Below are 27,759 nucleotides of genomic sequence, written 5' to 3'. Positions count from 1 at the left end.
TTCCTTGGCTGTGAAATCTGTGTGTTGATCTGATAAGGAGCAAACTATGAACAGGCTGCAATTTGAAAGCTTCAGAATTCAAGAGCACGAGAGTCCAGAGTAATAGTTTGATCTTTCAGGAGATGGACAAGAAGAAATGGCCTCAAGCTGCACCAGGGCAGGTTTAGATGGAGCTGAGGAACAATTCCTGCCCTAGAGGGTGCTCAGGCATTGGAACAGGCTGCCCAGGGCAGGGCTGGAGTCACTGTTCCTGCAAGTGTTCACACACTGTGGAGATGAGGCTTTCAGTGCCATGGGTTAGTGGTGGCCTTGGCAGTGCTGGGGAACGGTTGGACTGGATGAGTTTAAAGGTCTTTGTCAACCAAGTTGATTCTATGATTAAGTCAACGGGGGTCTTCCTGCTGCTGCTGCGGCCAGAGAAAGAGGTAAATGCCTTTGAAAGAAAACAGCTGGATGAACCTCTCCGGTCGTGAATCAGACCAAACAAGAACAGGTAGTTAATGGGAAAGACTAAACACACATTGCAATGTCCTTAACCAACAGATTTCCATGGAAGGATAAAATGAGGGGGGTTATTTCTCCCCAGACAAGCACCACACACCCCACATCCCCCCCCCCCCCCCCAAGACCAGAATTCACAGCACCTGCACCATAGCTTTATCTGCCCAAACTACCACATGCAACGAGTAACAAGAACTTTTGGAGACTTACAATGCATATGTATATAACAGAGGTATGTGAGCTATAATACACACGTGGTGTGTGTATATATATATATATATATATATATATATATATTACCAATGGAGGTGCTGTCCCTTCTCGGGGTCCATGACAGGCGGAGCGATCCCCCATGCACCCAAAACTGCAACAAAGCCATGCCGGCTTTAACCCCCCGTTCTTTCTTTAACCCGCCATTCTGGTTTAAGAGTTTATGTCCCGGGGCTCGCGGACACCCGCAACAGGGCCTCATAAACCCCTCCCTGAGAAGCAGCACCTCCGCTCCGCATGGCGGCGCGGCGCCTTCCCCTTGCGGCTGAAGGACTACAGTACCCATCATGCCCCGCGGGAGGCCTGACCGGAAAGGCATCTCCACGGCGCTTGCGCAGTGGAGGACGGTGGGTGTTGGCGCCGCCATGAGGGGAGCTTGGTCTGGGGCCGCGCTCCTCGGCCGGGCCCTGCGGCCTCCGAGTGCGCGGAGAGGTGAGAGACAGCCCCGGGGCACGGAGTGAGAGCTGCAGGAGCGGGCAGAGCCGCTCGGTCTCTGGGGGGTTGTAGTGGAGGCCGCGCAGGGTGGGTGTCGGGCTGTGCTCGCTGCGGGAGAGCGATCTTGGGGCCGGTCCCTGAGGTGATGTGTGAGGAAGGGCACTGTAGTAAGGCCCAGGCAGGGGTGAGTTACATGGGCAAGAGCAGCGGGTTGAGTAGCTCATGGGGACTGAGCTACTTTGTACTATTTAAACTGGCAGAGAGTAGATTTAGATGAGAGATTAAGAAGAGGATCTTCCCTATGAGGGTGCTGAGGCGCTGGCACAGGGTGCCCAGAGAAGCTGTGGCTGCCCCATCCCTGGCAGTGTTCAAGGCCAGGTTGGACACAGGGGCTTGGAGCAACCTGCTCTAGTGGAAGGTATCCCTGCCCATGGCAGGGGGTTGGGACCGGATGAGCTTTAAGGTCCTTTCTAACCCAAACCAGTCTGTGATTCTGTGAAGATAGATACATGAGTCCTAGCTGGTGTAGATATCCTATGGAAAAAGGGATTGGTGGTTTTTTACATAACCCAGCAATCAAAACCCAGCTTTTTGTTGCAACATCTGTGCATCTTTGCCATGATGCACGGCATTAAAATGAGATACGGCATGATAACACAATCTGGCTAAATTTAAAGTACATGTTGTCTCTCCCAGTTTTTGCTGCCACGCCGGTTAGGAACTCATACGATGTCAGAAATGTTGAAATCACTCCCCCGGAGCAGAGGAAGGTGACTTTTGATACTCACGCTTTAGTGCAGGATCTGGAAGCCCATGGTAAGTGTTACCAGACAGATCATTCGAAGGAAGACTTTTAGGTTCAGTACTGTAACTTTTGAGTGCTCTGTGTTTTCCCAAAGTAACAAACTTGCTGTTACAAGGTGGTTTGGCAGCCCATTGAGGAGGATAGTGAAGGAGCCATCTGACCCTGATGCTTCTGTAACCATACAAATAACTATTACATTAGATTTACCTTATCTGTATCTATAGGCAAGTTTAGATAGTGTTTTCCAGCTGGAACACGATACCCTTATCAAATGTAAAGTAACAATAACACTTAACTGTTTTCTAGCAAAAATGAAGCTTTTTTTGCAGGTGGAAAGAGGTTAGCCTGCCCCTTTACTCTGCTCTCGTGAGACCCCACTTGGAGCACTGTGTGCAGTTCTGGTGTCCTCAGCATAAGAAGGACATGGAACTGTTGGAATAAGTCCAGAGGAGGCCACGAGGATGATCGGGGTGGGAGCAGCTCCTGTAGGAAGACAATGGAAGTTCATTATAAAGTTAATTTTTGCTGAATTACTTTTATAGTACATGAACAGTTCAGCATTATACAGCTGCATGCAGAGGGAACTTCAGTATGTAAAATGTTAACGTGCTTTTAGATGTTGGCAGCATTAAGTCTGTGGTTTTTGTAGTTAAAAGTCACAGTGACTGGCTCCTCACTGTCATTTCTCAGTGATTGTGTGACTTCTCCTTTACCACTGCAGTTGGGTATAGCACTTGAGTGTCCCCATTCATTATGTATGGCTTGCTCTTGTTTCCATCCAGCTTTCTAATACTACCTTAACTTGTCGCCTTCCAACTGTCTTCCAGGCTTTGGGAAGGAACAAGCAGAGACCATCTTGAGGGCGTTAGTAAACCTGTCGAATGTCAGCTTGGACACAGTCTATAAGGATATGGTTACCCAGACTCAGCAGGTAAAAGATACTCGATGGTGTACATGCACCATTATACAGGCACAGTGTTGTGTAAGGTCTCATGGGTGGATATTTGAAAGGCAAGTGAGCATCTCTGTAGTACTATAAAGACTTCACTGAGGTAGGTTTTCCCAAGTTTCAGGGTGGTGGTAAGAATAGTAATACCTCATAGAATACCAGGTTGGAAGGGACCACAAGGATCATCTGGTCCAAAAGTCTTTAAACCCTTTCATCTCACAGGAGTGTTTTCCAAATGCAGCCACGAATCAGCAGTGTAATGCAGAGTTTGCTTCTTTTGCTGCTGCAAAGCTCAGAGGTGAAGCCAGACTCTTCATTAGGCTTTCCAACGGGTTAGGGCAGAAGAAGGGCTCAAGAAGGGGTTCCCGAAGAGAACAGGAGAGAGAACAGGATTACCTAAAATAGCAGAAAATTGGCAGTGGCTTTACTGAACGGCATGGCATTGAAGTGTCTCCTTCCCTTAGATACTGGGGTTCGTGGACATACCTGGAGGCAGTGAGTCAGTTCTGTAGCACAGCTGGTTTTTCTGCTGATAACAGAGGTGGTGACAAGTTTCAGTTGAACAAATTGCCAAAATGAAATGAACTTCAGTTTTTCTTGAGGGCTGCACATCTGAGTCAAGCTCTGATGCATGGTGATGGTTTTAATAATGACTGAGGAAGGCTGTGCCATTCTTCTTCGGGGGCTTAATGCAGTTAAGCATTGCTGTTTAATTTAAACTGCTGAGCCATACATCCAAGAGTTTTATCTTGATAATTCATTTTTAATACAAGTTATCTGTCCTCATTTTTCTGTAAGCCTGAGAAGACAACAAGAACTTGTGTGTCTTTTTTGGTTTTCCTCATCAAAATGGAAACTTTTAGGACACCCTGTTATGTGTAGAGGAAGTCAGGATCCTCAATATAACTTGCATGGAATTGTGTTACGCAGAAACACTTGATTTTTGTAGTGCAGTCAGTGTTGAGACTGAATGTCTTAAGATGGGATGAAACAAATGAGCTCCTCTGTGTACATGCAGCTGAAGATTTCCCAGGAAATGTAAAAACTTCCTTGTGTTAAGTCAGACATCAGTGGAAGCTGGATCAGGGCATACTTTCATACAATCCACAGAATGGTTTGGGTTGGAAGGGGCTTTAAAGCTCATCAGTTCCAACCCCTGCCACATGCAGGGACATCTTCCACTAGACCAGGCTACTCCAAGCCCCGTCCAACCTGGCCTTAAACAGGGATGTCAGGGATGGGGCAGCCACAGATTCTCTGGGCAAAAACATGGTAATGAATTTAGTTAAGTGTAGGATCTGAGAAACGCTGTTTGCTTCAGGTCTGAGTGAGAACTGTTCATTATTCTGGTGCTCAGCTTTAACAGCAGAATCCCACAGTAATGTGTTATTTTCCATGCTAAATAGCAGGTAACTTCCTTACAGTAGCTAAAGGAATGTTGCTTTCAGGAGTCTCAATTACAAAGTTTCTTTATTTTCATGGGGTTTTTACTGTAGTTGATAAAGAGCAGTTGAGTCTGAACTTGTTGGTCCAAACATTAGTAAGAGTTTTTTCAGTGCCTTTCAGCAATGTTTAACTGTTGGCTGTCAGGCTTTAAGGCTGGGTGGACAGCATGGTACTTGGACTAATCATAGGATCGCAGACTGGTTTGGATTGGAAAGGACCTTAAGATCATCCAGTTCCAACCTCCTGCCATGGGCAGGGACACCTTCCACTAGAGCAGGTTGCTCCAAGCCCTGTCCAACCTGGCCTTGAACACCACCAGGATGGGGCATTCACAGCTTCCCTGGGCCACCCCTTCCAGTGCCTCAGCACCCTAACAGTAAAGAACTTCTTCCTTATATCCAGTCTAAACTTCCCCTGTTTAAGTTTGAACCCATTACCCCCTCTGATGTTTTTGCTTAAGTTCAGAGTCAGTGTAATAAAGCAACAGAAAAAAGCACAAATCCTCTAAGGTCTTTTTAACAAATTGCAACAATGAAGTTCTGTGTTTCTGTCACTTTCTTGGTGGTCTCCCCAGTTTTGTGCTTTAGAGCAGCTAGTTTCATCATTTCAAACCTCAAAGTCTTTACTTGGTAGAAAGTGTGGAACTTAATGACATGTTTTATTGTTTCTAAGGAAATAACTTTGAAGCAGATAATGGCACATCTGGACTCCATTCGAAAAGACATGGTAATCCTGGAGAAAAGTGAATTTGCAAACTTGAGAGCTGAGAATGAGGTACTAAAGAATACTTTTAGCAGTTAAATTGTAATGTTGGGTTGTACCTGTTGAACATGTTTGTGGAAAAAAATATGAATGTAAAAGTAATTTTGGATACTTCTGTCATAGAATCACAGAATGGTTTGGGTTGGAAGGGACCTTAAAGCTCATCCAGTTCCAACCCCCTGCCACGGGCAGGGACACCTTCCACTAGAGCAGCTTGCTCCAAGCCCCTGTGTCCAACCTGGCCTTGAACACTGCCAGGGATGGGGCAGCCACAGCTTTGGGCACCCTGTGCCAGCGCCTCAACACCCTCACAGGGAAGAGCTTCTGCCTAAGAGCTCATCTCAGTCTCCCCTCTGTCAGTTTAAAGCCATTCCCCTTGTCCTGTCCCTACAGGCCCTTGTCCAAAGCCCCTCTCCAGGTTTCCTGTAGCCCCTTTAGGCACTGGAGCTGCTCTAAGGTCTCCCCTTAAGGAGCCTTCTCTTGTCCAGGCTGACCCAGCCCAGCTCTCTCAGCCTGGCTCCAGAGCAGAGCTGATGCAGCACCTCTGTGTTGAACTGTTGTAGATTACAGCTTCTGTGATCACATAAAACATATTTCATGTGATCAGACTTGCTTAGTTTTCTTAGAGTCATCTCCTGTAATTTTATTTCAGAGTGGTTCTGATACAGTCTTGTCCCCAGTAACCACGCAATGCAAGGCGAGCAGTTGGTCATTTCTCTGCAGGGTTTAATTAAACTGGTGATTGAAATATATTTTGATTCTGCTTGATGGCATTTTGGTATTTTCCTGCCATCTTTAATCACAGAATAACAAGATCGTCATCATTACAAAAGAATCCCTTTATTTTGATCACAATTCCCAGCAGATTATATATGGCTGTAGGAACTGAATACAGCAGTTAGGATGTTTAGTCAAGAACAAATTGTCCCATTGGGAGACAAATCGTGGCAGAGTAATAGCATGCACGTGGTGGCAGCGCTCCCACGAGTGATGGGCTTGGTCAGCAGGGTTCTGGGCCTGTCAAATCATTTGTGTTCTTTTTTCTCCTCTGCACTTAGAAAATGAAAATCGAATTAGACCAAGTCAAACAGCAGCTGTTGGTAAGTAAACTGCAAGTACCTCCACACTTCTTTTAGAGAGAATAAATAGGGAGCTTCATAATCTTTATTTGCTTTCAAGAATGAAACGGGCAAGATCCGAACTGACAGCAAGCTGGACATCAACCTGGAGAGGAGCAGAGTGACAGATATGGTAAGCTGGTCTGTGAGCATACCCTGACCACTGCTGTGTCCTGTTTTCTGTTAGTACAATTGTAATTTCTCTGTTATCCCACAGTTCACAGATCAGGAAAGGAAGCTGATGGAAGTGACGACAGAGTTTCACAAAAAAGTAAGTGTTGAGCTAGGTTTGTTTCATCACAGAATCCCAGACTGGTTTGTGTTGGAAGGGACCTTAAAGCTCATCCAACTCCAGCCTCCTGCCATGGGCCGGAACACCTTCCACTAGAGCAGGTTGCTCCAAGACCCATCCATCCTGCCCTTGAACACTTCCAGGCCTCTCAGGCTGAAGTCTGAGAGCCTGAGGGTGGACATGTCCCTTCTTCAGCATTTGCTTTAATTTCTGGATATGGCTTGTGAGTGCTTAAACCTTTTTGTGCAAGAATGTTCTGTATGTGCTGTGGAATGCCTCCTTCAGGAAGCACTGGCATAGCAGAGATAAAAGTGTACGACCCACGTTGGGGTGTTTTTGCTCTCTCTCCCTTCAATATTCTTCCTGGATTGTACTAAACATTGTTCTGTGTTTTCTAAGGTCTCTTATCAGTTACATATTTTATTCCAGTTATAGGCTGGAAGTTTATGTCTGTCTTGTTGCCTGTAGCATGGTGCTCTTGTTTGGCTTTACGAAGCTGAACGGGCTAGAGGTTGTTGTTAAACACATGCTCTCTTTTCGTGTTTCAGGATGCCAGTACCAACAGTGTTATCTCAGAAATCAGTAATAAGATTGACACTGAAATAGCTTCCTTAAAAACACTCATGGAGTCGAATAAACTTGACACAATACGTTATTTGGCAGGTATGTGATGGGTGGGGGGGGTACCAGTAGTTTGGATGTATAAAATCTTGCTCAAGAGTATTTGCTTGAACTGAAGGAGTCAGTTGTATAGCAGTAGACAGCTGGGATTGAGCTGGGGAGATCTTTCCAACTGGAAGAGATGGGACACAGAGCACAGAAGGGGTTGGGGCATGCAGGCTGCTGCTGCTTTGGACTGGGATTGTGCCCAGAACTGGGATTAGGAGGAATATGAACATGATTAACAAATAACAGCCTGAATACCTTGTGTAGTCTGACAGTACCTCAGCTTGCTGCAAGGCTACAAAACTTCTGAGGTGATGCAAGTTATGCTGGAAGTGAGCTGTCATTCAGGGCTGAACTGGGAGTGACAGCTCTGCCTCCAGACCCAGAGTGCTTTCCCCTGCCAGCAGAACAAACTTCTGTCAACATACACATAACCAGTGACATTTGTATTGTGTTGGAGCTGGATTAAAAGGGGATAAGGCTTTATATTTAGAAGTGAGAACAAGTTCAAATGGAAACATAATTAGCTTTCTTCTAATGCTAACTGAAACAGCAGCTTAACAAATGTGAAACAACTCCTCAGGCTTCAGACGTGCAGCCTGGGTATCATAGAATGGTTTGGGTTGGAAAGGATCTTAAGCTCATTTGATTATAGACCCCTGCCACAGGCAGAGACAGCTTCCACTAGAGCAGGTTCCTTCAAGCCCTATCCAGCCTGGTCTTGAACAGTGCCAGGAATAGGGCAGCCACAGCTTCTCTAGGCACCCTGTGCCAGTGCCTCAGCACCCTCACAGGAAAGAGCTTCTTCCTTACATCTAACCTGAACTTCGCCTGTTTAAGTTTAAACCAAGTGACTGAATCAAGTATCCAGCTAATTATTTTCTTCCTTTATTTTTTTAACAGCTTCAGTATTCACTTGCTTAGCGATAGCACTGGGATTTTACAGGTTCTGGAAATAGATCCATGTGGAATGACTGCATCACAGAGATGGAGAAAAGGCTACACAGGCAGCATCAGTTGGACAGTGGTGTTTGCGCTGTAGATAACCTTGGTACCTTTTTGTTTTGATACCCTTACTGTGCACTATTTGCTGAATATGTAATGCTAAAGATCGAAGTAATTGGGAGGGAAGTAGCCAAACAGGAATACTACATTGTCCTTCATGGAATACTGTATTTATTTCCAAGGATGATTTATGCTAAAGCAGAAAGTGTTTCCTGATGCGTTTTAGGATTAATTTTGTTTTCTTTTTGGAACATTCTCAGTGGAACATTCTCATTCTCACCTCCTTTTAGAATGGAAATATTAAACATTTGATCTGCCCTTGAACTGAGAATACCTTTCCCGTGTTGGTATTCCCAATGTGGGAACACTAATGCCAGATTCCACAGATCATCTCTGATCCAAATATAAATTGGATTTTTGCCTTCAATCTGTTCCTCTCTTCTGACAGATTGAAGCCTGGCCTTTTGGGGTTTTTAATATATGTATATATATGTATATACAAACCCACACTGCAGCGGCCTTTACTAGAGAATCCCTGTTTTTTTCTTGAGAGCTGGTTTACATATATTTCAAATCTCATGTAGAACTAAAATGCCTACTTAGATTCGGGGTTTCTTTAGCGTCTCTTGCAATTTCCGTAGCCCCAGAGGTCAACAGAATGGGAGAACTTCTCTGTGTCTTTCCAGGGGGAAACCCCTCTGCTCACAGCAGCCCCGGGGCAGATTAAGTGCTCTTAACTCCTCCCTTCAGGTAGTACAGAGTATTTCCAGTAAACCCTGGTGTATGTTCTGGGCATAGGATCTGGCTTGTAACACGGAAATACTCAGCATCCCAGTGGTGTCCTCCTCCTCCCATCTCCTCCGGACTGTCCTGTGATTCCGTGGGACGTACTGCCTCTCCTGCCTCCTGGTGATGATTCCTCTGCCTCCTACAAGGACTTCACACCTCTCACTGCAGAGCTGGGGCATAGCTGGTGGCTGCCTTCCAAAACTGAAGCGTGCAAGTTGGGTTGGAAAGGAATTCTATGGGATAGAAATCCCAGAGATTTTGCATCTGGAGTGCAAATGCATGGGCTTGGTTTGGGTCTGCTAATAAAATAGGATTTAAAAACCAGCATTCCTGGATTGCATTTTTAAGAGTAAGTCCTTTATGGGTTACTCAGTGTGTAGTGATTAGTGGCAATTCATTTTTATTGCAGTATTGGTCTGCAGTTTAACTCGCTGGTACCCTACCAAGGATTCTCTGCTGTGCATTAAATTATTTATCATCTTCAGTTAAGAAAATAAAATGAGTTTCTTATATTTGCTGGCTGAGACACCTGAATACAGGTAAGCAGGCTGTGAAAATGGGGCTTTTACAACAGGCACAGTGCTCATACAGCGGGAGTTGAAGCTGCTTTTGTCGTCTTTGTGTTTGACAAGTAGGCAAATGTACAAATCCATCTTCTCATAAGCTATGACCATTTCTGAGGTTCTCTGGATCACAGAATTGTTTAGGTTGGAAAAGGGCTTTAAGATCATAAGTCCAGCACTAAATTATGTCCCCAAGCACCACATCTACATGTCTCTGAAATACCTCAAGAGATGGTGACTCCAGCACTGCCCTGGGCAGCCTGTTCCAATGCCTGACAACCCCTTCTGGGAAGAAGTTGCTCCTAATCTCCAGTCTAAACCTCCCCTGGTGCAGCTTGAGGCTGTTTCCTCTTGTCCTGTTACTTGTTACTCGAGAGAAGAGCCCAGCCCACTCCTGGCTCCATCCTCCTGTCAGGCAGTTGTAGAGAGTGATAAGGTGTCCGTCCTGTCCCCTCCCCGAGCCTTCTCCAGACTAAACCTCCCTCAGCTGTTCCTCATCACGCTTTGCTCCAGGCCATGCACCAGCTCTGTTTCCCTTTGGACGCACAATGACTCGGGTTGATCTGTTGCACTGTTCCTACAAGAGAGTTTAGCCCCAACAGACACATAGGAAATGGCTCATGTACTGCAGCTTCTCACCGCCCTCATCACTACACTGAAGTGGGCTCTAGAGCGTTTCTCCCCTAGCTCAGAAGCAAGGCCCGTGCTGTCAGTGTACCTGTCCCTCAGCCTGTGTGCACAAAAGCACTGATTTCAGCACCTTTGAAATTCTCAGAGATTAAGCTTCCTTTGGTAACTGAGGAGGGAACAGCGCAGGATTCAAGCACTAAAACAATTTTCAAGCGTGTGGATTTCTTACGGAAATCAAAACCCTCAAAATATGCAAGGTTCCAAAGGGACAAGAATTTCACAATAGCGCAGAGGAAAATCTTTGTACGTGAAGTCATGAGCTGGTTTTAGGCGTGGAGGAGAGGTCAGGATTGCTGCTACTGTGATGTGAACTCTTCAACCCTGAGCTAGACTCGAGTCACTGCTGCAGCTCAGCTGGCACCTCACAAAGGGGCCACTGCCTGGCTTATTTAGGAATGACTTGAAGATGGAAACCAAGGGGCCTGGTCTGTGTCTGCAGCCAAGTACTTCTCACAGAGACCATTGTGGTTCCACACTGAAGGTCCTCTCTGATTATTTCAGGAGTTAAGGTGCTGGGTTATTCCGCTCCTAATGCGGCAGTACAGGATAGACGAGGCAATAGGGATACCCATCTCAGACCTGGGAGGGCTGTGACATTGCTGCAGGTAACTCTTGAAATGTCCCCTCACAATTTGCAGTGTTGTTCCTGAACTGTTACCTGGGCAGGAAGAGGAGTCTTGATGCTTCCTTTAATAAAAAAAAATGATGCTGCTGTGATTAAAGAATATTTTCTATCTCAGAGAACTAAAAAAGCAGTTCAGAGAAGGCTCCAGGGAGATCTTAGGGCAGAAATCTGGAGAGGGACTTTTTACAAGGGCCTGTAGGGGCAGGACAAAGCTTTGCTTTAAACTGACAGAGGGGAGATTGAGCTATAGGATGAAATTCTTTACTAATGAGGGTGCTGAGGCGCTGGCACAGGGTGCCCAGAGAAGCTGTGGCTGCCCATCCCTGGCAGTGTTCAAGGCCAGGCTGGACACAGGGGCTTGGAGCAACCTGCTCTAGTGGCAGCGGTAGGAACTGGATGAGCTTCAAGGTCCCTTCCAACCCGAACCATTCTGTGATTCCATGATTAAATGCAGAGAACCACGACACCTCTGTGGAGCTGGGCTATGCAAACACTTTGTGTTGTCTGGAACATTGCCATTCTCCCTCCTCAGGCTGCCCCTCCTTGGAGCTTCACCCCTCAGCGTAGTCTCACAAACACTCCCCCAGGGCTGCAGGCTGGTTTCTTCTTTACTTTCGTTTTTTCTTTGCAAGGCTTGGAGGTGGTCTCAGGTTCCTAAAACAAAGGCCATCACTGCAGCCATTAAACAGCAATCATAGAGTCATAGAATGGTTTGGGCTGGAAGTACCTGGGTAACCCTTTAGATGGCGACACCCCCCTCCTGAAGCATGATCCAGCCTCAGATACCAGCCAGGATGGACTATCAGTCACTGCATACGCATCGTGGAAGTACTCGGGGATCAGTCCACCTCCTCTACTTAACAGGAAGATGATAAAGAATATTGTTGTTTCTTTGCCAGGGTACAAAAAGAAACTGGTACCCTTAATAGCACTGTCAGGACACGAAAAAGGATACTGTCCATTCCTGTCCCCCAAGCTAAAAGCTGCTGGCACATTTATTCCAGTATTTGGAATACTCACTCTGGAGCAAGTCCAGAGGAAGCTGCGAAGATGCTGTGAGGGCTGAAGGATCTCAGCTCTGGACAGTCTAGGAGAGCTGGGCTGGGTCAGCCTGGAGAAGAGAAGGCTCCTGAAGGGGAGACCTTAGAGCAGCTCCAGTGCCTAAAGGGGCTCCAGGAAACCTGGAGAGGGGCTTTAAACAAGGGCCTGTAGGGACAGGACAAGGGGAATGGCTTTAACCTGACAAAGGGGAGATTGAAATGAGCTCTTAGGCAGAAGCTCTTCCCTGTGAGGGTGCTGAGGGGCTGGCACAGGGTGCCCAGAGAAGCTGTGGCTGCCCCATCCCTGGCAGTGTTCAAGGCCAGGTTGGACACAGGGGCTTGGAGCAACCTGCTCTAGTGGAAGGTGTCCCTGCCCATGGCAGGGGTTGAAACTGGATGAGCTTCAAGGTCACTTCCAACACAAACCATTCCGTGATTTCCCATCACAGTGCCTAGCAACGAGCAGCAGTACCCTCTGTCCCACACACTGGGGGTGTTCATGTCACACTCACCATGGGGGCAGCAGGAGAGCTGTATTGTTTCTCCTGTTTCTCCAGGCTCGCTCTCAGTTGGTTTATCTTGGCACGGCACTCATCCAGCTGACTCTCCAGCTTCTCCCGCCTCACTCGTTCATATTCCAGCTGAGCCTCCAGCTCCCTCAGAGCCCTGCCGAAAGCAAACGCAAGGAGTAGGGTGCGAAGCGCATCCCGACCTGCCCTGGCCACTCCACAGGGTCCTGTGCCTTTGCTGAGGAAGAGGTTAGTCACAGCAGAGAGCAGAACTCCTCACAGCAGCTGTGCTGGGGTACGCTCCTGGCTCACACCCTTAGTAACAGCTCTGAAGAGCTGGTTCCTCCCTCGCTGTCAGCCGTGCTCAGCGCAGTGTGACCACGAGATGGAGATGTCTTCCCGCAAACCGAGCCTGTCAGCAGGACCGTGGGCAGGCTGTAACCCTGGTCCCTCTCCAGCTGTGGGCGACGGAGAAGTGCACAAGGAGCACAAAGATTAGTGTGAAACAGCAAAAAGGAACTGAACTGGGATTCTGGAAGGGGCAGGGGCAGCTTTTTTGTCCTGGTGCCTCTACAGCCTTCCTAGTGGTTGGCTTAGCCACAGATGAGGAATACTCAAATGACAGCCTGCACGGAGTCCTGTGTTCTGCTCTGGGGCAACATCACAAGAGGGACGTGGAGCTGCTGGAGTGAGTCCAGAAGTGGCCACAAAGATGCTGCGAGAGCTGGAGCAGCTCTGCTCTGGACAGTCTAGGAGAGCTGGGCTGGTTCAGCCTGGAGAAGAGAAGGCTCCAGGGAGACCTTAGAGCAGTTCCCATGCCTAAAAGGGCTACAAGAAAACTGGAGAGGGGCTTTGGACAAGGGCCTGTAGGGACAGGATAAGGGAAATGGCTTTAACCTGACAGAGGGGAGACTGAGATTAGGTATTGAGAATAAATTCTTCCCTGTGAGGGTGCTGAGACACTGGCACAGGGTGCCCAGAGAAGCTGCGGCTGCCCCATCCCTGGCAGTGTTCAAGGCCAGGTTGGACAGGGCTTGGAGCAACCTGTCCCTGCCCATGGCAGGAGGTTGGAACTGGATGAAAGTTCTCTTCCAACTCAACCAATCTGTGATTCTGTGACACTGACTAAAGGGAAACTAAAGCACTGCCTGCTAAACAGTTGCACAAGATCTCATCAGTCACACCCACCACAGCTCCTAAATTAACTGTGATTCCTGGAACTGGTTTGCTGAGACATAATTCATGCATATTTTTACTACATAAGATACTGACCTCAGCAACTGAGTCATCTGGAGTTGAGCTGCTCTCCTCTGTATTGGGATGAACTAGCACAGCTACGACCATAGGAGCTTGGTAAAAGGAAAGGGAGACATCTGCCCTGTGCATTCATAGAAACACAGACTGGTTTGGGTTGGAAAGGACCTTAAGATTATGCAGTTCCAACCCCCTGCTATGGGCAGGGACACCTCACATTTTGCCCAAGGGTCTGTCCAACCTGGCCTTGACCACTGCCAGGAATGGAGCATTTAAATATACTACAGTGGCCTTCCCAAGTGGCAACTCCTGCTTTCCATCCAGCAAAATGGTGTTGTCACTAGTTATTTTGAAGTAATGAGGTTTTCTGCCACATGACACACGCCTCTTGGGATTTATCCACATGTGGGTGCCCTGAGAAGGGGAGGTGGGTACACTGAAAGGTGCTATTCCCATTTCAAAAGGCCAGTGTGGAGCTAGGGATGTTTTTAGCCTCCACAGGTCAGAGACCCTTCAGAGAGCCCCACAATTTTCCTAGTTTAGCCACACATGCCACAGAAAGCAAAATCCCTTAAAGAGTCTTATCAGAGCCCTCTAACAGGCACTGACATCTTCTGGGTAGCTGCTCTTTCCAAAATGAACTCTAACTACTGCCATTAGTCAACAGTGACCTTTTCTGTCACTGCAGACAGATTGTTCTGACCTTCCAATGCAGCATCAACATCAACCTCCTTAAAGCCAGGAGAGACAAGCCTCAAGGAAGATGAAAGATCTCATCCTGAAGTACATGTCAAATTATGCCTGGAAGTGCCTACATCTCTCCAAGAAGTCTAAAGAGGAGCTCAAGGTAACTAACTCAGATGCAGCTATCTACATTGCAGACACATCAAGTCATTTTTGACAGGCAGAGGTGGACACAGGGCTGTCTTTTGGATGCTGCGTTATTGTTCAAGCACTAAATCTTTGCTAGACAGAAGGGCTTTTCTTTGAAACTTAGTCTGCCCATCAAATCACCAGTCTGACAGGATGCTTTCATTTAATGGGAGACCCTGAGAATTAGACATTATGAAAAGTGCTTCATGTGCAAGAGCAGGTTTGCTGAGATTTCTGTTTTCTGTGTTCTGGATATGAGCTAATGCTTTCTTGAGTGCAGAAATATACTGCCCCTGACACGAAAATGTAGCAGGTCATTGAATAATTTGTGCTGGGTATGCACTTCCATCCAAGCCATGCTATGACTAATGCCTTGTGTTAAAGTACATCCATGTATTTGGCATCCTCAGCGCAAACAAAACAGCCAGGACTTACCAGACCTACTGCACATATGCTGCAGGAGAGCCTGAAGGCAGAACAGATGGTTTTGCACAAAAGGTGTGGGCCCATCAAACACTTCTGTTGTGCTGTGGGACTGATCCTGGTGGTAGTAGCTTAGAAATGGTCAAACTGCTGAAGTGCATTTCTTTTTGGCCTTTTGGAAGTGGAAAAGGCAGAGTGGGCAAAGTAATCTGCGTGTAAGTTAGCTTTAAAGAAAGCTTTAAAATGGACCTCACAGAGTTAAACCTTAGCAGGGCAGATTAGCCTTACTTCTCAGCTTCCCTTTCTTCTTTCTTCGTCTTCTTTTCCTCTTCAGTTATTCCTCCCAGCTGCCTGTAGTTGCTGTAGGCAATTTCTAGCAGTTGCTGAAGTTCTTGAATCTTGTGATAGGCTCTCACTGTAAGACAGAGTTCTCCAGGTAGGTAAAATACATGGAGAAAAGTCATGCTGGAATCCTATCCTCTGGAAAACAGTCTCATAATCACAGTGCTCAGCAAACACTGAGCTACACCTGACACCCACACAGCAAACAGGTCTCAAAACCAAGCAGAATCCAACATGGTTCCACCAATATGGATTGAAACAGAGTGAAAATTGTGTTCTGATTGCTTCTGCTGTGCTTTCTGATCTTCCAGTTTGTTGTGGTACAGATATCCTGTCAACTGTCTCTCCTTAGAAGAGAAAAGACACAGCAGTTGACAGAAACTGTGCAACTAGGGCTATAATGTCTCAAGACCAACTGTTTCAAGCAAGGAGTGATGGAAAAAGTACTTACTGCGCGCATCCCTCTTCTCTGCTTTACCCGGTGTTACATCTGCTTTGCTATCTGTGCTCCCTTCCATGCCATGTCTTTCAAAGAACTTTATGTTGTTTGCATCTAGTTCTTCATCACTTGAGTTACTGTCTCCAGTTCTCTGTACCAGAAGTTCCACAGCTGCCAGTTGGGCAAATCTGCAGGGAGAACAGCGAACCTGCACTGAAATATCCCCACCGACTGCAAAATGCATGTGAGAGAAACTCTCTGAAACTCCTCGTGTTCCCATTTATCAGAGAGGGGGTCAGGATTAAAGGAAGCACAAGCTATGAGCAGCTCATCTGCTTTTATAGTATTCTGATGGCATGAGCTCTGCCTCCATGGAATCTTATGACAATAACTCCAACATCAGAGGTATCTTTTTGTTTGCAGGGTTTTGTAATTGAATCCCATCAGAAAATGCATTCTTTTTATTCATGCAAAACTTAGGTGGCCTGAGCTGCTTCTCATTTACTTTGTAGAGCAAACTGTGAGCATACAGGCTCACAACCTTTTGCAGGTCAGCTAGTTTCCATCTTTCATGTCTGACCTTGCTAAAATATGTAACTGAAGTGAAAATTAAATCCTTTTATAGCTACAGTACAGCTTTGCTTATCACTCAGAACTGGAATACATGGGCCTGATCTGTTCTTGCTCCATCACTGAAAATCAGGATTAATCCCAAGAAAGCTGGCATGATATTGATATATAAATAATAAGGAAATAAATGGCAGAGCTACAGGGTATGGACTGCTACCTCTTGGCTACATCCTTTGGAGTCTCTCCAGCATCATTTGTAATGTCACAGTCAGCTCCCATTTCAATCAACCACTGTAGGCACTGGATCTGCCCCTGTCCAGCAGCTAAGGGAAGGAAGGTGCACACAAGTCAGGTATATTCCACTGAAGCATTTCAAATCTAAAATGTTCTCCTCTTGTCATTATCTGACATGCCAGAGGCTGGGATCACTAGAACACCACAGTGGAGATACTATTGCAAGAGAAGCCTCTATGTCAAGATGCTCAAGTCACACAGAACCATTGCAGAAGTCCATGCAATGTGGTTCTGTGACTCTTTCTAGTTCTAGATATTTACTGGCAGCTCTTCCTGGACACAAGTTAAATTAAACTTGCCCAATCTCATGCACTGAGAATGAGACACAGAAGTAACTGCTGCCTCACACTCTCTTGCAGTAAGGCCGGTGTGTGTCATAAATCTGCAGCAAAGCACTGTCACCTCCCTCCAGCTTCAGGCTCCCATCTATCTGGGATGGACAGACTGGTTACCCCAGTGTGTGATGCTGTCTTAGGAGGAGAGAGGCCAAGGCTTTGTGCTGCAGCTATAGGGACATCGTTTCTTGGGCCAGACACTGAAGGCAAAACTTCTCAGCTTCAGCGTAACACAACAGCTTGGCCTGTTCATATGACCTGGTATGACCGCTGCTCACACCGCATGGTGCCAGGAATGGTGCCTCACATACAGAAGAAAGCATTTGGCATGTCTAGCTCGAACCTAGAAGCTGCTTTCTCAAGCTTATTCTTTTCAAGGAAGAATAAATCCATTTCTTCATAACAGCCCCTTGCTATGTTTGTTTACTTCCTGAGAAAGGAAATGAAATTACAGTATCAACCACAGTACTTCCCCATAACACCAACACTGTATGTAAAGACTGGGGATGAAACAGTGGGTTAGCATTCCTCCAAGAAAAGAGGATGGGAAAGAAGATAGAAAACATTTTTTAAATCACTACATATCCATTTATTTTAATGAGAACTTCAATTCTGTTTTCCAAAATTCTACCATTTAGACCTAGACAAAAAGAAATAGTGTTAAAAGCATGTTACAGAAATACCTCCCTCTTTCTTTCCTCTTCTATTTCTCCTATTCTCCCTGGAGAAAAGAAGCTGCATGGAGACCTCAAAGCAGTTTCCAGTATCTAAAGGTGGCCTACAGGGATGCTGGAGAGGGACTCTTCCATCAGGGACTGTAGTGATAGGACAAGGAGTGATGGGTTTAAACTGAAAATGGGGAAGTTCAGGTTAGATATAAGGAATAGATATGGTGAGGCATTGGAATGGGTTGCCCAAGGAAGTGGTAAATGCTCTATCCCCGGCAGTGTTCAAGGGAAGGTTGGACAGAGCCTTGGGAGACATAGTTTAGTGTGAGGTGTCCCTGCCCATGGCAGGGGCTGGAACTGGATGATCTTTAGGTCCTTTCCAAACCATTCTATGATTCTATGTCTTCTTTCAGACATTATCATGAATCCCACAGACACAAGAGGACCATCCTTCTGCAATGCTAGCACTCCACTACCTATCAAGGTGGGAGATACCAGAAGTTCACCTTCCTTCCCAGCTCCTACCAAATGACTTTGCTGTGGTTTCCACAGTACTGATATGTTCAGTAAATAAAGGCCCAGGCCAGACCACAGACCATTCTCATACCCAGCTGGCCAATGTTTCTAGAAGTCTCATCTCTCCTGATTAAAAAGAAACTATTTCGTTTTCATCTTAGATGTTGTTTTCTCTTTAACATAAACTCTTCTCTCTTGACTTCAGCTTGGGCATGTTGTTTTTAAAGTGACACCTACACACACATGCATCACAAAATCTGTTTTGGGGGTTGCCCTTTCAAGCCCTCAGGAAATGAGATGCTATTTTCATGGAGTTTATCTGAGGAGGAGCTGCTTGAAAACCTTCCCCGTGTGCAACAACAAACAGTAACAAGCTGAAACACAAATCATAGTTACTGACCTTTGTGCATAAGAGTGGATCCCTCATCATCCCGCTCATTAATATTGATCACTCCACTTCCCACTAATCCTCTAAGTGTTAACAAGTCCCCTTTGGAAGCAGCACCATGAGCTGGGAAAGCTAAAACTGAAAATGAAATGCACATGTTTCCAAACAGATGCCAGTAATCCCACTAAACATGTTCCTATTTGTCTCTCAGGCTTTGTCTCTCTCATATCATATGCATGGGCACTTCATAGCTGGAGTTCGAAAGGTTAATGCACCCTTAAGCACTTAAAATGCAGCTGCATAACTAGCACTGTTCATCAGAGACCTGACTAAACACGTCTTGGTTATGGCTACAGGCATCTTATACAGTTAAGAGATTCATACGATAAACCTGAAATAACAAGGACACCTTTGGTTTAGAGTTGATGTTGTATTACTGGTGGTGACCTGAGTAAGTAACCTGCCCATTTTGAATTCCATACCCTAACCAAATATATCAACATTTTTCCTTCTCCTTGCTTAGAAACTATTGAAATTTATAGACAATTTTATTTTTCTACTTATTTTTTACAAATCTCTCCTGGAGTTTAAGAAGAACGTGGCTAACTCGGTATTCATAGTGCCACACAGTGTGACAAGTTTCATTCTGATCGTTGGTAAACCTAAGGGATTTATAAAATCCCACTGAATATTCCAGTCTTTAGCCATCAGGAAGTGTAGGAAGCATTGAAAAGAACAATGATTAACAATTTCAATGCCTGTTTTAACAGTACCTTGATCCATACTCACCTGCCTGTGTCTCTGGATGCTGCCTCTCTTTTTCCACACCATCAATATACTGCAGGATATTATCTTTATAGAACCGTTCAGCCAAGTCCCTTGGAGTCTCTCCTTGGTCATTCCTGGCTTTTAGTGTGTGCATCACAGTGGCCATTTTACTGACCAAGAACTTGAAGCAATGCAAGTGCCCTTCCACTGCTGCTAGATGAGCTGTAGAACAAGGTGAAATGAAATATGCTAGCGCAAAGCACTGCTGACCAGCAAGAAAGCAGAGCTCTTGGTTAGATCCAGCTCATCTGCCAGCATTTGAGCCATCCAACACCACACAAGTAGGAGCAGCCTCAGTTAACAGGGGGTGTTCAGCTCCTATCCAGGACAGAGTTCAGCCCAATGCAAAGGAGGTAAAAGAAAGTTGTCAAGGATCTGCAAAGAAAATTCATGGCAGAGCTGATCCAGGAGAGAGCACAACACTGCCAAGAGACCACTGCTGGGGTCTCCCCTTCCCACCCCACTCTCCAGCAGCTCTCTGCCTTGACTGTGTAGGGATACTCCTTACAGAGGACCAGCAAGAGGTGTCCTTTATGAGGAGTTAAGGCCATTTTAGTCCCACCTCTACTGTGCCACCTCAAACAAGCTGCATCACCCCTTCAGTTACCCCGCCGTTACAGTGAGGACTGCAACATACACGTCACTGGATATTTGAAGGTACATCCCATGACAGAGGCTCTTATTCACAGCACTTCTTTTGCACGTTTGTTTCCTTCAACTGCTGCTGCATTGCAGAAACTGCTTCACTTCACCACTGCTTCCCAGGGTGGGGCTAAGCGTTTCCTCCCCTGCCCTTTAGGCTATGCTGGGGTTCAGTATTTAATATTACTAGATTTTCTTTTAACAAAAGAACACTGTCCATCAAAAAATGGTCTGACAAGGGCCTGTAGTGATAGGACAAGGGGGAATGGCTTTCACCTGACAGAGAGGAGATTTGGATTAAACATTAGGAAGAAATTCTTCCCTGTGAGGGTGCTGAGGGACTGGCACAGGGTGCTCAGGGAAGCTGTGGCTGCCCCATCCCTGGCAGTGCTCAAGGCCACGCTGGACAGGGCTTGGAGCAACCTGCTCTAGTGGAAGGTGTCCCTGCCCATGGCAAGGGGTTGAAACTGGATGAGCTTTAAGGTCCCTTCCACCCCAGACATGTGCCCAACAGAACTGTGCCATACCATCCCTCAGGCATGCTGAGCACTCGCAGTCAAGACTAAAGCCAAAGGGTACTGTGATGTTAGCACAAAATATGCATCCTAGCGCTGAGAGCTTTCAAAAACCTTGTCCCATGTATCATGAATAGGCAGTGGGTACTTGGGTGTTGTGATCTCACCTTCTCTGTGTTCTATCTCACCTTTTATGCAATCAGACTAACGCTATTGGTTCTTCTCAAAGTCATGAGTGAAAAACAGCATCTGAGAAAAACTCAGATGTTGTGCTATGATTAAATTAATATTGTATTTAGAACTGGTTTAACTAGTGAGCAGGAAAAGCAGCATGGATGTGACCCAAACCAAATACAGAGGGAAACCAAAATGTTGAATTAATTCTGTAGCTGAATGAGCCACACTCTTCCCAAAAATCAGCATGCTTAGGTAACTAAATGCTCAGCTATAACACAGACGTGCAGAAAGTACAGGCAGTTTTTAAGTTTTAGGATATGGCATTGCAAACTCAGTACATTTCTTTTAGTATTCTCTTAGGAAAGATGATAGCACTGTCTAGTTGAAGCTGAGGTATGTAAAGATGATTTAAATCCACTTTGCTGTTTCACAAGCTGAGGGAAAGCTGGTCTATACAGCACACCACTCCAACTGATCTTTTAGTAGCAATGTTCCAAAGCATCTTCTTTCCTCTGGATGATAAGGTGAGGCACTGGAATAGGTTGCCCAGGGAGGTTGTGAATGCTCCATCCCTGGCAGTGTTCAAGACCACCCTGGACGAGGCCTTGAGTGATATGATTTAGCGTAAGGTGTCCCTGCCCATGGCAGGGGGGTTGGAACTTGATGATCTTAAGGTCCTTTCCAACCCTAACGATTCTATGATTCTATGATTCTGTAACAGGATCAAATGAAACTGAACAAAGGCTGGAGGATCAAGACTCTATAGGTGTACAAATAACAACAAACCCAATTTTCTACTAACTGGTATATAGAGAGCATTGAAGTAGAACTGTGCTGGCATTTGCTGTCTCTCCATGAAAGTCTGTTATCAGGGAAGTGTTCCCAAATGCAAACAAAGCTGCCTTCCATGCTGCCACCAGGGTGCCTGACATCATGACCCCTCATAGCTCATACACCAGATGTCCCACTGGGATGCAAGAGCCTCACATTCTTTAACAAGCCCCAGGTTTGCCAAACAGAACATAGAGGTTTACCAGGTACGTGGTGCTTAAGAGAGGAGAAAAGCTTTTAAGAAGGGATTTAAAATGATAAATCTATACAAGTTGCTGAGAAAACAAAATATGCTATTTGGAACAAATAATGGGATAAACCATAAGAAGGAAATTGCTAAAAGGGAAAGGATGGAATAAGAACCCAGGATATGAAGAATAGCATTCAACTTACAGAGGATAATGAGGCAGTGACATGGCAGGCAGAGGAACACTGAAGAAACTCTGAAGAGCAAGGAATAAACAGTGCCCATTTCTTGTGCTAAAGCAACTACACTCATGAGTATGAAAAGGCTAGAGATTACAGCAATTCCAGAAATCAAGATGAAACACAGGTAAATGAGAACAAGGGTTTTACCAAATCAGTTAAGAAAGAGTGGGAAACAAAAACCTACGTATGAACATACCAGCACGTGATCACTCTGCACAGCCATTAAAGCCTAGCACGCATTCAAGAAGGAGCATATAGCAGCTGAAACTGCCTCCTGCTCCACCTACCCTTCTCCTCCTGTGACCTCCACCGGCACACGTGTTCCATCACAGGTGCAGGAATCTGCCCACCACACAGCCTCCTCCCTGTTACAGCACCAAGAGCTCTGATCCTTGCCAGCCACAGCAGGAGGTGAATAGGATAGTCATCGACAGATAAATACTTGGGATCTTATGAATCCCTCCATTCTTACAAAAATTGAGTAATGGCATGGAATCAAATAGCAAATGCTGCTGGTGTGCAATGCATAAGATTTGCCATAATTATCACATAACACAACTGTCAACCAAAGGTTAGACCCCATATGAATTCTCCTGCTATACCTGGAAGGTTTCCATTGTTATCCACATCATCGATACATGCTCCCCATCTAAGGAGAAGCTGCAAACAGCCCAAGCGGCCATGGAAGGCAGCATAATGAACAGGCTTCCAGTCCTTCCTGTCTGAAACATTCACATTCTAAAACAAAAGCAGCAACAGGTTCATTTGTTAATTTATGAATCTTAGTCACAAGACACATTCTATAAATAGGAATGAGCTGTTCATTGCGTTAAATTATGTAAAGCCAATCACATAGTGTTTTGCAAAGTTAAAGGCCATGAATGCAGTTCCCATTCCAAGAGAAGCACTTTTCACAGGTTCTTGGGTTTATTTAAATAAGACACATATAAAAGGTGCATTTTTAGACATGCTTCTATCACTGCATTGGTCCTTATTCCTTAAATATAGATCTGGATGTCTCCCTTACTATAGATCTGTATAACTGCAAAATAACCACCACAGCACTGATCTTCATTTAATGACATTCTCAGTGAAATGTAGTTTAATCACATTATTGATTCTTGCTAGATTTTCAGATATGGAGGGATAGGACAAGGGGGAACAACTTTAAACTGACAGAGAGGAGATTTAGATTAGATGGAGGAAGTTCTTCCCTGTGAGGGTGCTGAGGCACTGGCACAGGGTGCCCAGAGAAGCTGTGGCTGCCGCATCCCTGGCAGTGTTCAAGGCCAGGTTGGACACGGGGGCTTCGAGCAACCTGCTCTAATGGAATGTGTCCCTGTTTGTGGCAGGGGGTTGGAACTGGATGAGCTTTAAGGTCCCTTCCAACCCAAACCACTCTGATTCTATGATAATTCCCCTAATGTGCTTTGCAATAAAAGTGGCAATTTACCATAAAAATAAATTTACAGACAATAAATAATCTACAGTCCTAAATCTCAGTTTAAGCTAGGGAGAGTTTTGTTTGGAAGGAGATACCAAACTTTGGCTGTGTGGTAGGGAACTGCAGGTAAAGATCTCTCACCACTCCATGTCGCAGCAAGGTCTGCAAGGTGTATGAGTGCCCATGGGCTGCAGCCAAGTGTGAGGGTGTGCACCCACGGTCATCCTGAGCTTCTGCATTTGTTCCATTCACTAACAAAGCCTGAAAGAAATGCAGAGCAGAAGTTCAGGTCCCAAAGCATACACTGCCTTGCAGGATGACTTGAGATGATCAGCAGGATAACTCTGGACTGACCTCAAGGCCCCAACACTGCACAGAATAAATCTGTTTGCAATGGCAGCACAAATGAGTGCACTGGTTTTAACAAGGGTGAGTTGATTCCAGGTGTAAAGACAGAAAGATCATAGAATCACAGAATTGTTTAGGTTGGAAAGGACCTTAAGATCATCAAGTTCCAAAACCCTGCCGTGGGCAGGGACACCTCACACTAGACCATGTCACCCAAGGCTTTGTCCAACCTGGCCTTGAACACCACCAGGGATGGAGCGTTCACAATTTCCTTGGGCAACCCATTCCAGTGCCTCACCACCCTTACAGTAAAGAACTTCCTCCTTATATCCCACCTGAACTTCCCATTTCAGTTTGAACCTGTTATTCCTTGCCCTATTGCTACAGTTCCTGATGAAGACTCCCTCCCCAGCATCCCTGTAGCCCCACTCAGATCCTGGAAGGTGCTCTGAGGTCTCCACGCAGCTTCTCTTCTCCAGGCTGAACAGCCCCAACTTTCTCAACCTGTCTTCATACAGGAGGTGCTCCAGCCCCTGATCATCCTTATGGCTTCCTCTGGACTTGCTCCAACAGCTCCATGTCCTTATTATGTTGAGGACACCAGAACTGCACACAGTGCTTCAAGTGGGATCTCATGTGAGCAGAGTAGAGGGGCAGGATCACCTCTCTCAGCCTGCTGGTCATGCTCCTTTTGATGCAGCCCAGGATATTTATGGCTCTATTAGAGCTCTCTCAGTTGATCTTCATAATGAATTTGTCCAAGTGGCAGCTCTGCCCTACTTACTTGAGAGTGAATATTTACACATACCTGCATGCAAGCATCCTGACCCCGGATAGCCGCAAGGTGAGCTGCTGTCCAGCCTCCCACAGTCACACGTGTTGTATCAGCTCCATGCCAGAGCAACCAGTGAAGGCACTGCTCAATTCAAACCAAAAGTTTCTACTTAACTATTCTTATCATGCATCTGAAACACATTTCAACTATAATTATCAGTTGATGTTACATTTCAAAACAGTATCACACTACTTAATTATAGAAACATAACACCCCAGAGTATGCTTTAGCCAGATACTTGTGCATTAGGAAGTTAGAGGCAAGTTACACTTGGCTTTCACCCAAGAGCACAAAATGTGCAAACAATCTACTAGTTGAGACCCTAGCATCGATTTTACTTCTTAATTTTATTCTTCCAGATTTAAAATATAATCTGTGAGAGTATTCCCATGGTAAAAGTGCTGGGAAATAAACAATGCTCACATGCATTCCAGCTAAAATTACTGGCAAGAAAAACACCATGAGCCAAATTTAAAGCCTCACTTAACTTATTAGGCTCATTCTGTGTACATAATCCCACTTTCTTCTCACCCTTCCACAGCCTAGTTTTGTTTTGTTCACTTTTTTCCAGCAGACACTATTGTTTGCAACTGAAAGCTATCCAAATGGACTATCCAAAACCACCTAGAGGACCAATAAGCTTTTTATTACATATTATGATGATTTATTATCTTCTTTGAAGTCAGCCTACAGCTGATTCCTCCACTGTTTCCACCAAGGAGCTTAGCAACAAATAGGTGACAGATAATTCAATAAAATCTAATACACCGACTGCAAAGTAGGAGAATCAGATGAAAAATGACAGTTTACAGAGGCAGAAAAGGGTGGGTAAGCAATATATTTTGGGGGATGACAACATGATGATCAGCATTTTCTTGTCAGTTTCTGTAAATTCCAGAAACAGCCCTGCACTTATTCCTTGAGTTTAGCAAGAACTTTACATTCATTACTCTGGGACATGAATGTTTATATGGTTCTTCCTGTTGCATCAAGGTTAGATTCCTATAAAGAATATACAAGGAGGCTGCAACAAGAGGGTGAATGTTCTGCTCAATATAGCAGTTCAGTCCTTCTGAATGTTCAAATCACTCATTCAAGCACCTGCTGATTTCCCCATCAATATTCAAACATTCCATTTATGAAAGTAAAATGTATTAAAGAGTATTTTTATAGAGAATGAGGCACGTTGGTAGACAGAATGAACATGTTTTCATGTCAGTTCTCAGCTGTTTCAATCACCTTCCGAACATTTTACACACACTACAAGACCTCCTCAGTGTCCCAAGAGAAGGGGAAAACACAACAGGGGCAGAAGAAGGTCATGAGCCTGGAACTGAAGCCATTAGGCACATTTTGCTCACAGTAAGAAAATCACTGACTTTGTAAAATCTGGCAATGCTGACTACATAAACTGCCTGGGGCTTCAGAAAGGGTAAATGAAAACCTAAAATGTTGTATTTCTCTTCTTTCATGAGAAAAACAGGCAGAGGTTATTGATTCAGCTTGATCAAAGCTAGCAGCTCTGTGTCCAGCCTCCCCCAAAGAAGGAAAACAGTAACTTCCAGTGTCTGGACACTAAGGTCATGTTTTACCTCCAGGCTTCCAGAGTGCGCAGCACAGTGCAGCGGTGTGAATTCGTGGACTAAATCCACCTCATTAATACCAGCTCCACTTCTTATCATTGACGCAAGCTGTTCCACATCCCCAGCTTTCACTGCCTCATGCACACTACTGTAGTTTGTCTTCTTGGCATCTACTGAGGAATAATAAAAGGGCATTTGTCAGTTCAGCAGCATTTAAGAGGTAGCAAATAAGTGATGACTCAAAGAAACATCAGGGTGTCAGCTTCAGTGTTCAGAGTAACATGAGATTGAGATTCATGTCAGCAGGAATACAAAGTCATTCCTTTTTGTCAGAAACAGAGCAATGTTCAAACCCCTGAGACAGACATGCCTCCTTCAGCCCCAAAAAGGGCCCAAAAGAGTAAGAACCAGAGAAAACATGACAAGAAGCACAGCAAGAGCAGGAAGCGGAGCTACTCCATCTATGGACACAAACGCTGGAGCAGGTCCACCCCAACACTTGCTCTCTTCCCAAACTGCGGGCATCACAGACTCTGCCATTAATCACATTTTCAAGTACAACACCAGGCAGGCTTCTCACTTGGGCAAATAAGCTTTCAGCTTTTATTTCCCATGTGTTCCGCATGGCCACGTTCCTGCTGCTGCCTGCCTAAGGACTTGGCACAGCATGGAATGCCACAAGGGAGGCTTCAGACCACATAACTGCTACATGGGTCAGGTTCAGGACAATCTGAGGTCAAAACTGAAGCTGCTGTATAAAAGCAGCTCTTTTATACAATGTGTTAGTCACCCTGTGCTGCTCCCTTGCTAAACTACAGCACTGCTCTATCACTGCTTGTCAGCAGCTCCTACCAAAGTCAGTAACATTTTCACTGACCTCAGTGGCACAGATTCAAATTCTAAATGTAGAAGCAACAGGGTCAAAGGAACTCCAAACAATCCATCACCAAGCCATGAGATTAAACAACCTGTGCTCTCCTTCAGGCTTTTCCACTAATTAACTATGTGACTGGAAACAATGGGAGTTACATATCCAAGACCCCTTGCAATAACTTGATATCTTGCCAAAACTTGTAAAGAGGAATATGGGATGTAAGTAGATCTGACGGCTGAGGAGGCTAACTTCAGATAGCCAAGCATGAGAGAGAAGAACCTAAAAGTTAGTGTTCACCTTCTACAGTAGCCATCGTTACAGGATGAAAATGCACTGATTGGATTTCTCGCTGTTAGAAGAAGTCTTGAAGAGGTGGGCTGCTGTTCTCAAGCAAGCATGAAAATGTATGTCTTAAGAAGTATCTGTGCTTCAGTTTCTCTGCCTGTGGAGAAGAAGTGGTGGCAGTAAAAATTTTTATGCAATTTGACATAAAAATATTAAAGAATATAAATGAGATACTGCATGGACATGGAGTCATAGAATGGTGTGGGTTGGAAGAGACCTTAAAGCTCATCCAGTTCCAGTCCCCTGCCACCGGCAGGGACACCTTCCACTAGAGCAGGCTGCTCCAAGCCACATCCAACCTGGCCTGTTCGTGATATATGTAGAACAGAATACAATTAAAC

At 45.4% G+C, this 27,759-nt stretch overlaps 2 protein-coding genes across 9 annotated transcripts; one reads left to right on the top strand and one right to left on the bottom strand.

Annotated features, from left to right (window-relative positions):
- Positions 1–1,130: 1,130 nt before the first annotated feature.
- Positions 1,131–15,289, top strand: CCDC90B (coiled-coil domain containing 90B). 6 transcript variants are annotated; one of them, XR_008970543.1, is made up of 10 exons: positions 1,131–1,203; positions 1,903–2,022; positions 2,839–2,942; positions 5,079–5,180; positions 6,227–6,268; positions 6,348–6,419; positions 6,504–6,557; positions 7,127–7,241; positions 8,148–8,295; positions 9,048–9,550. XR_008970543.1 is itself a non-coding variant. In XM_057396711.1 (10 exons), the coding sequence occupies exons 1-10, from the start codon at positions 1,137–1,139 to the stop codon at positions 9,059–9,061; spliced, it is 795 nt and encodes a 264-aa protein (XP_057252694.1). In that variant the 5' UTR covers positions 1,131–1,136; the 3' UTR covers positions 9,062–9,550. The 6 variants fall into 6 exon arrangements, 5 of the variants coding, with proteins under 5 accessions (XP_057252694.1, XP_057252697.1, XP_057252695.1 ...); XM_057396711.1 differs by having other exon boundaries at positions 8,191–8,295; XM_057396714.1 differs by lacking the exons at positions 8,148–8,295; positions 9,048–9,550 and adding an exon at positions 14,412–15,289.
- Positions 11,429–26,877, bottom strand: ANKRD42 (ankyrin repeat domain 42). Of its 3 annotated transcripts, none has more exons than XM_057396706.1 (11): positions 26,209–26,877; positions 24,590–24,697; positions 23,575–23,694; positions 22,592–22,727; positions 19,357–19,557; positions 18,580–18,705; positions 16,584–16,689; positions 15,809–15,984; positions 15,304–15,430; positions 12,469–12,622; positions 11,429–11,570 (listed from the first exon to the last, which is right to left on the bottom strand). In XM_057396706.1, exons 1-11 carry the CDS (start codon positions 26,392–26,394, stop codon positions 11,475–11,477), a joined length of 1,536 nt encoding a protein of 511 aa, XP_057252689.1. In that variant the 5' UTR covers positions 26,395–26,877; the 3' UTR covers positions 11,429–11,474. The 3 variants fall into 3 exon arrangements, with proteins under 3 accessions (XP_057252689.1, XP_057252691.1, XP_057252690.1); XM_057396708.1 differs by having other exon boundaries at positions 24,590–24,746; positions 26,209–26,336; XM_057396707.1 differs by lacking the exon at positions 18,580–18,705.
- Between the last annotated feature and the right edge of the window lie 882 nt (positions 26,878–27,759).

The sequence above is a fragment of the Pezoporus wallicus genome, unplaced genomic scaffold, assembly GCF_028554395.1.
Source record: "Pezoporus wallicus isolate ANWC-B61680 ecotype Strahan unplaced genomic scaffold, APGP_CSIRO_Pwel_v1 contig_13458, whole genome shotgun sequence".
In the NCBI taxonomy this organism is placed as follows: domain Eukaryota; kingdom Metazoa; phylum Chordata; class Aves; order Psittaciformes; family Psittacidae; genus Pezoporus; species Pezoporus wallicus.
This window is presented reverse-complemented; position numbering and strand designations above follow the sequence as displayed.

Coding starts and splice junctions, on each gene's coding strand:
- CCDC90B (XM_057396710.1), top strand. CDS start 1,137: ATGAGGGGAGCTTGGTCTGGGGCCGCGCTCCTCGGCCGGGCCCTGCGG. Junction 1,204..1,902: donor GCCTCCGAGTGCGCGGAGAG/GTGAGAGACAGC, acceptor TGTCTCTCCCAG/TTTTTGCTGCCACGCCGGTT. Junction 6,269..6,347: donor AAGTCAAACAGCAGCTGTTG/GTAAGTAAACTG, acceptor TTTGCTTTCAAG/AATGAAACGGGCAAGATCCG.
- ANKRD42 (XM_057396706.1), bottom strand. CDS start 26,394: ATGCCCTTTTATTATTCCTCAGTAGATGCCAAGAAGACAAACTACAGT. Junction 22,728..23,574: donor CCTTGCTGCGACATGGAGTG/GTGAGAGATCTT, acceptor CTTTTGTTTTAG/AATGTGAATGTTTCAGACAG. Junction 19,558..22,591: donor TAACAATGGAAACCTTCCAG/GTATAGCAGGAG, acceptor CTTGTTCTACAG/CTCATCTAGCAGCAGTGGAA.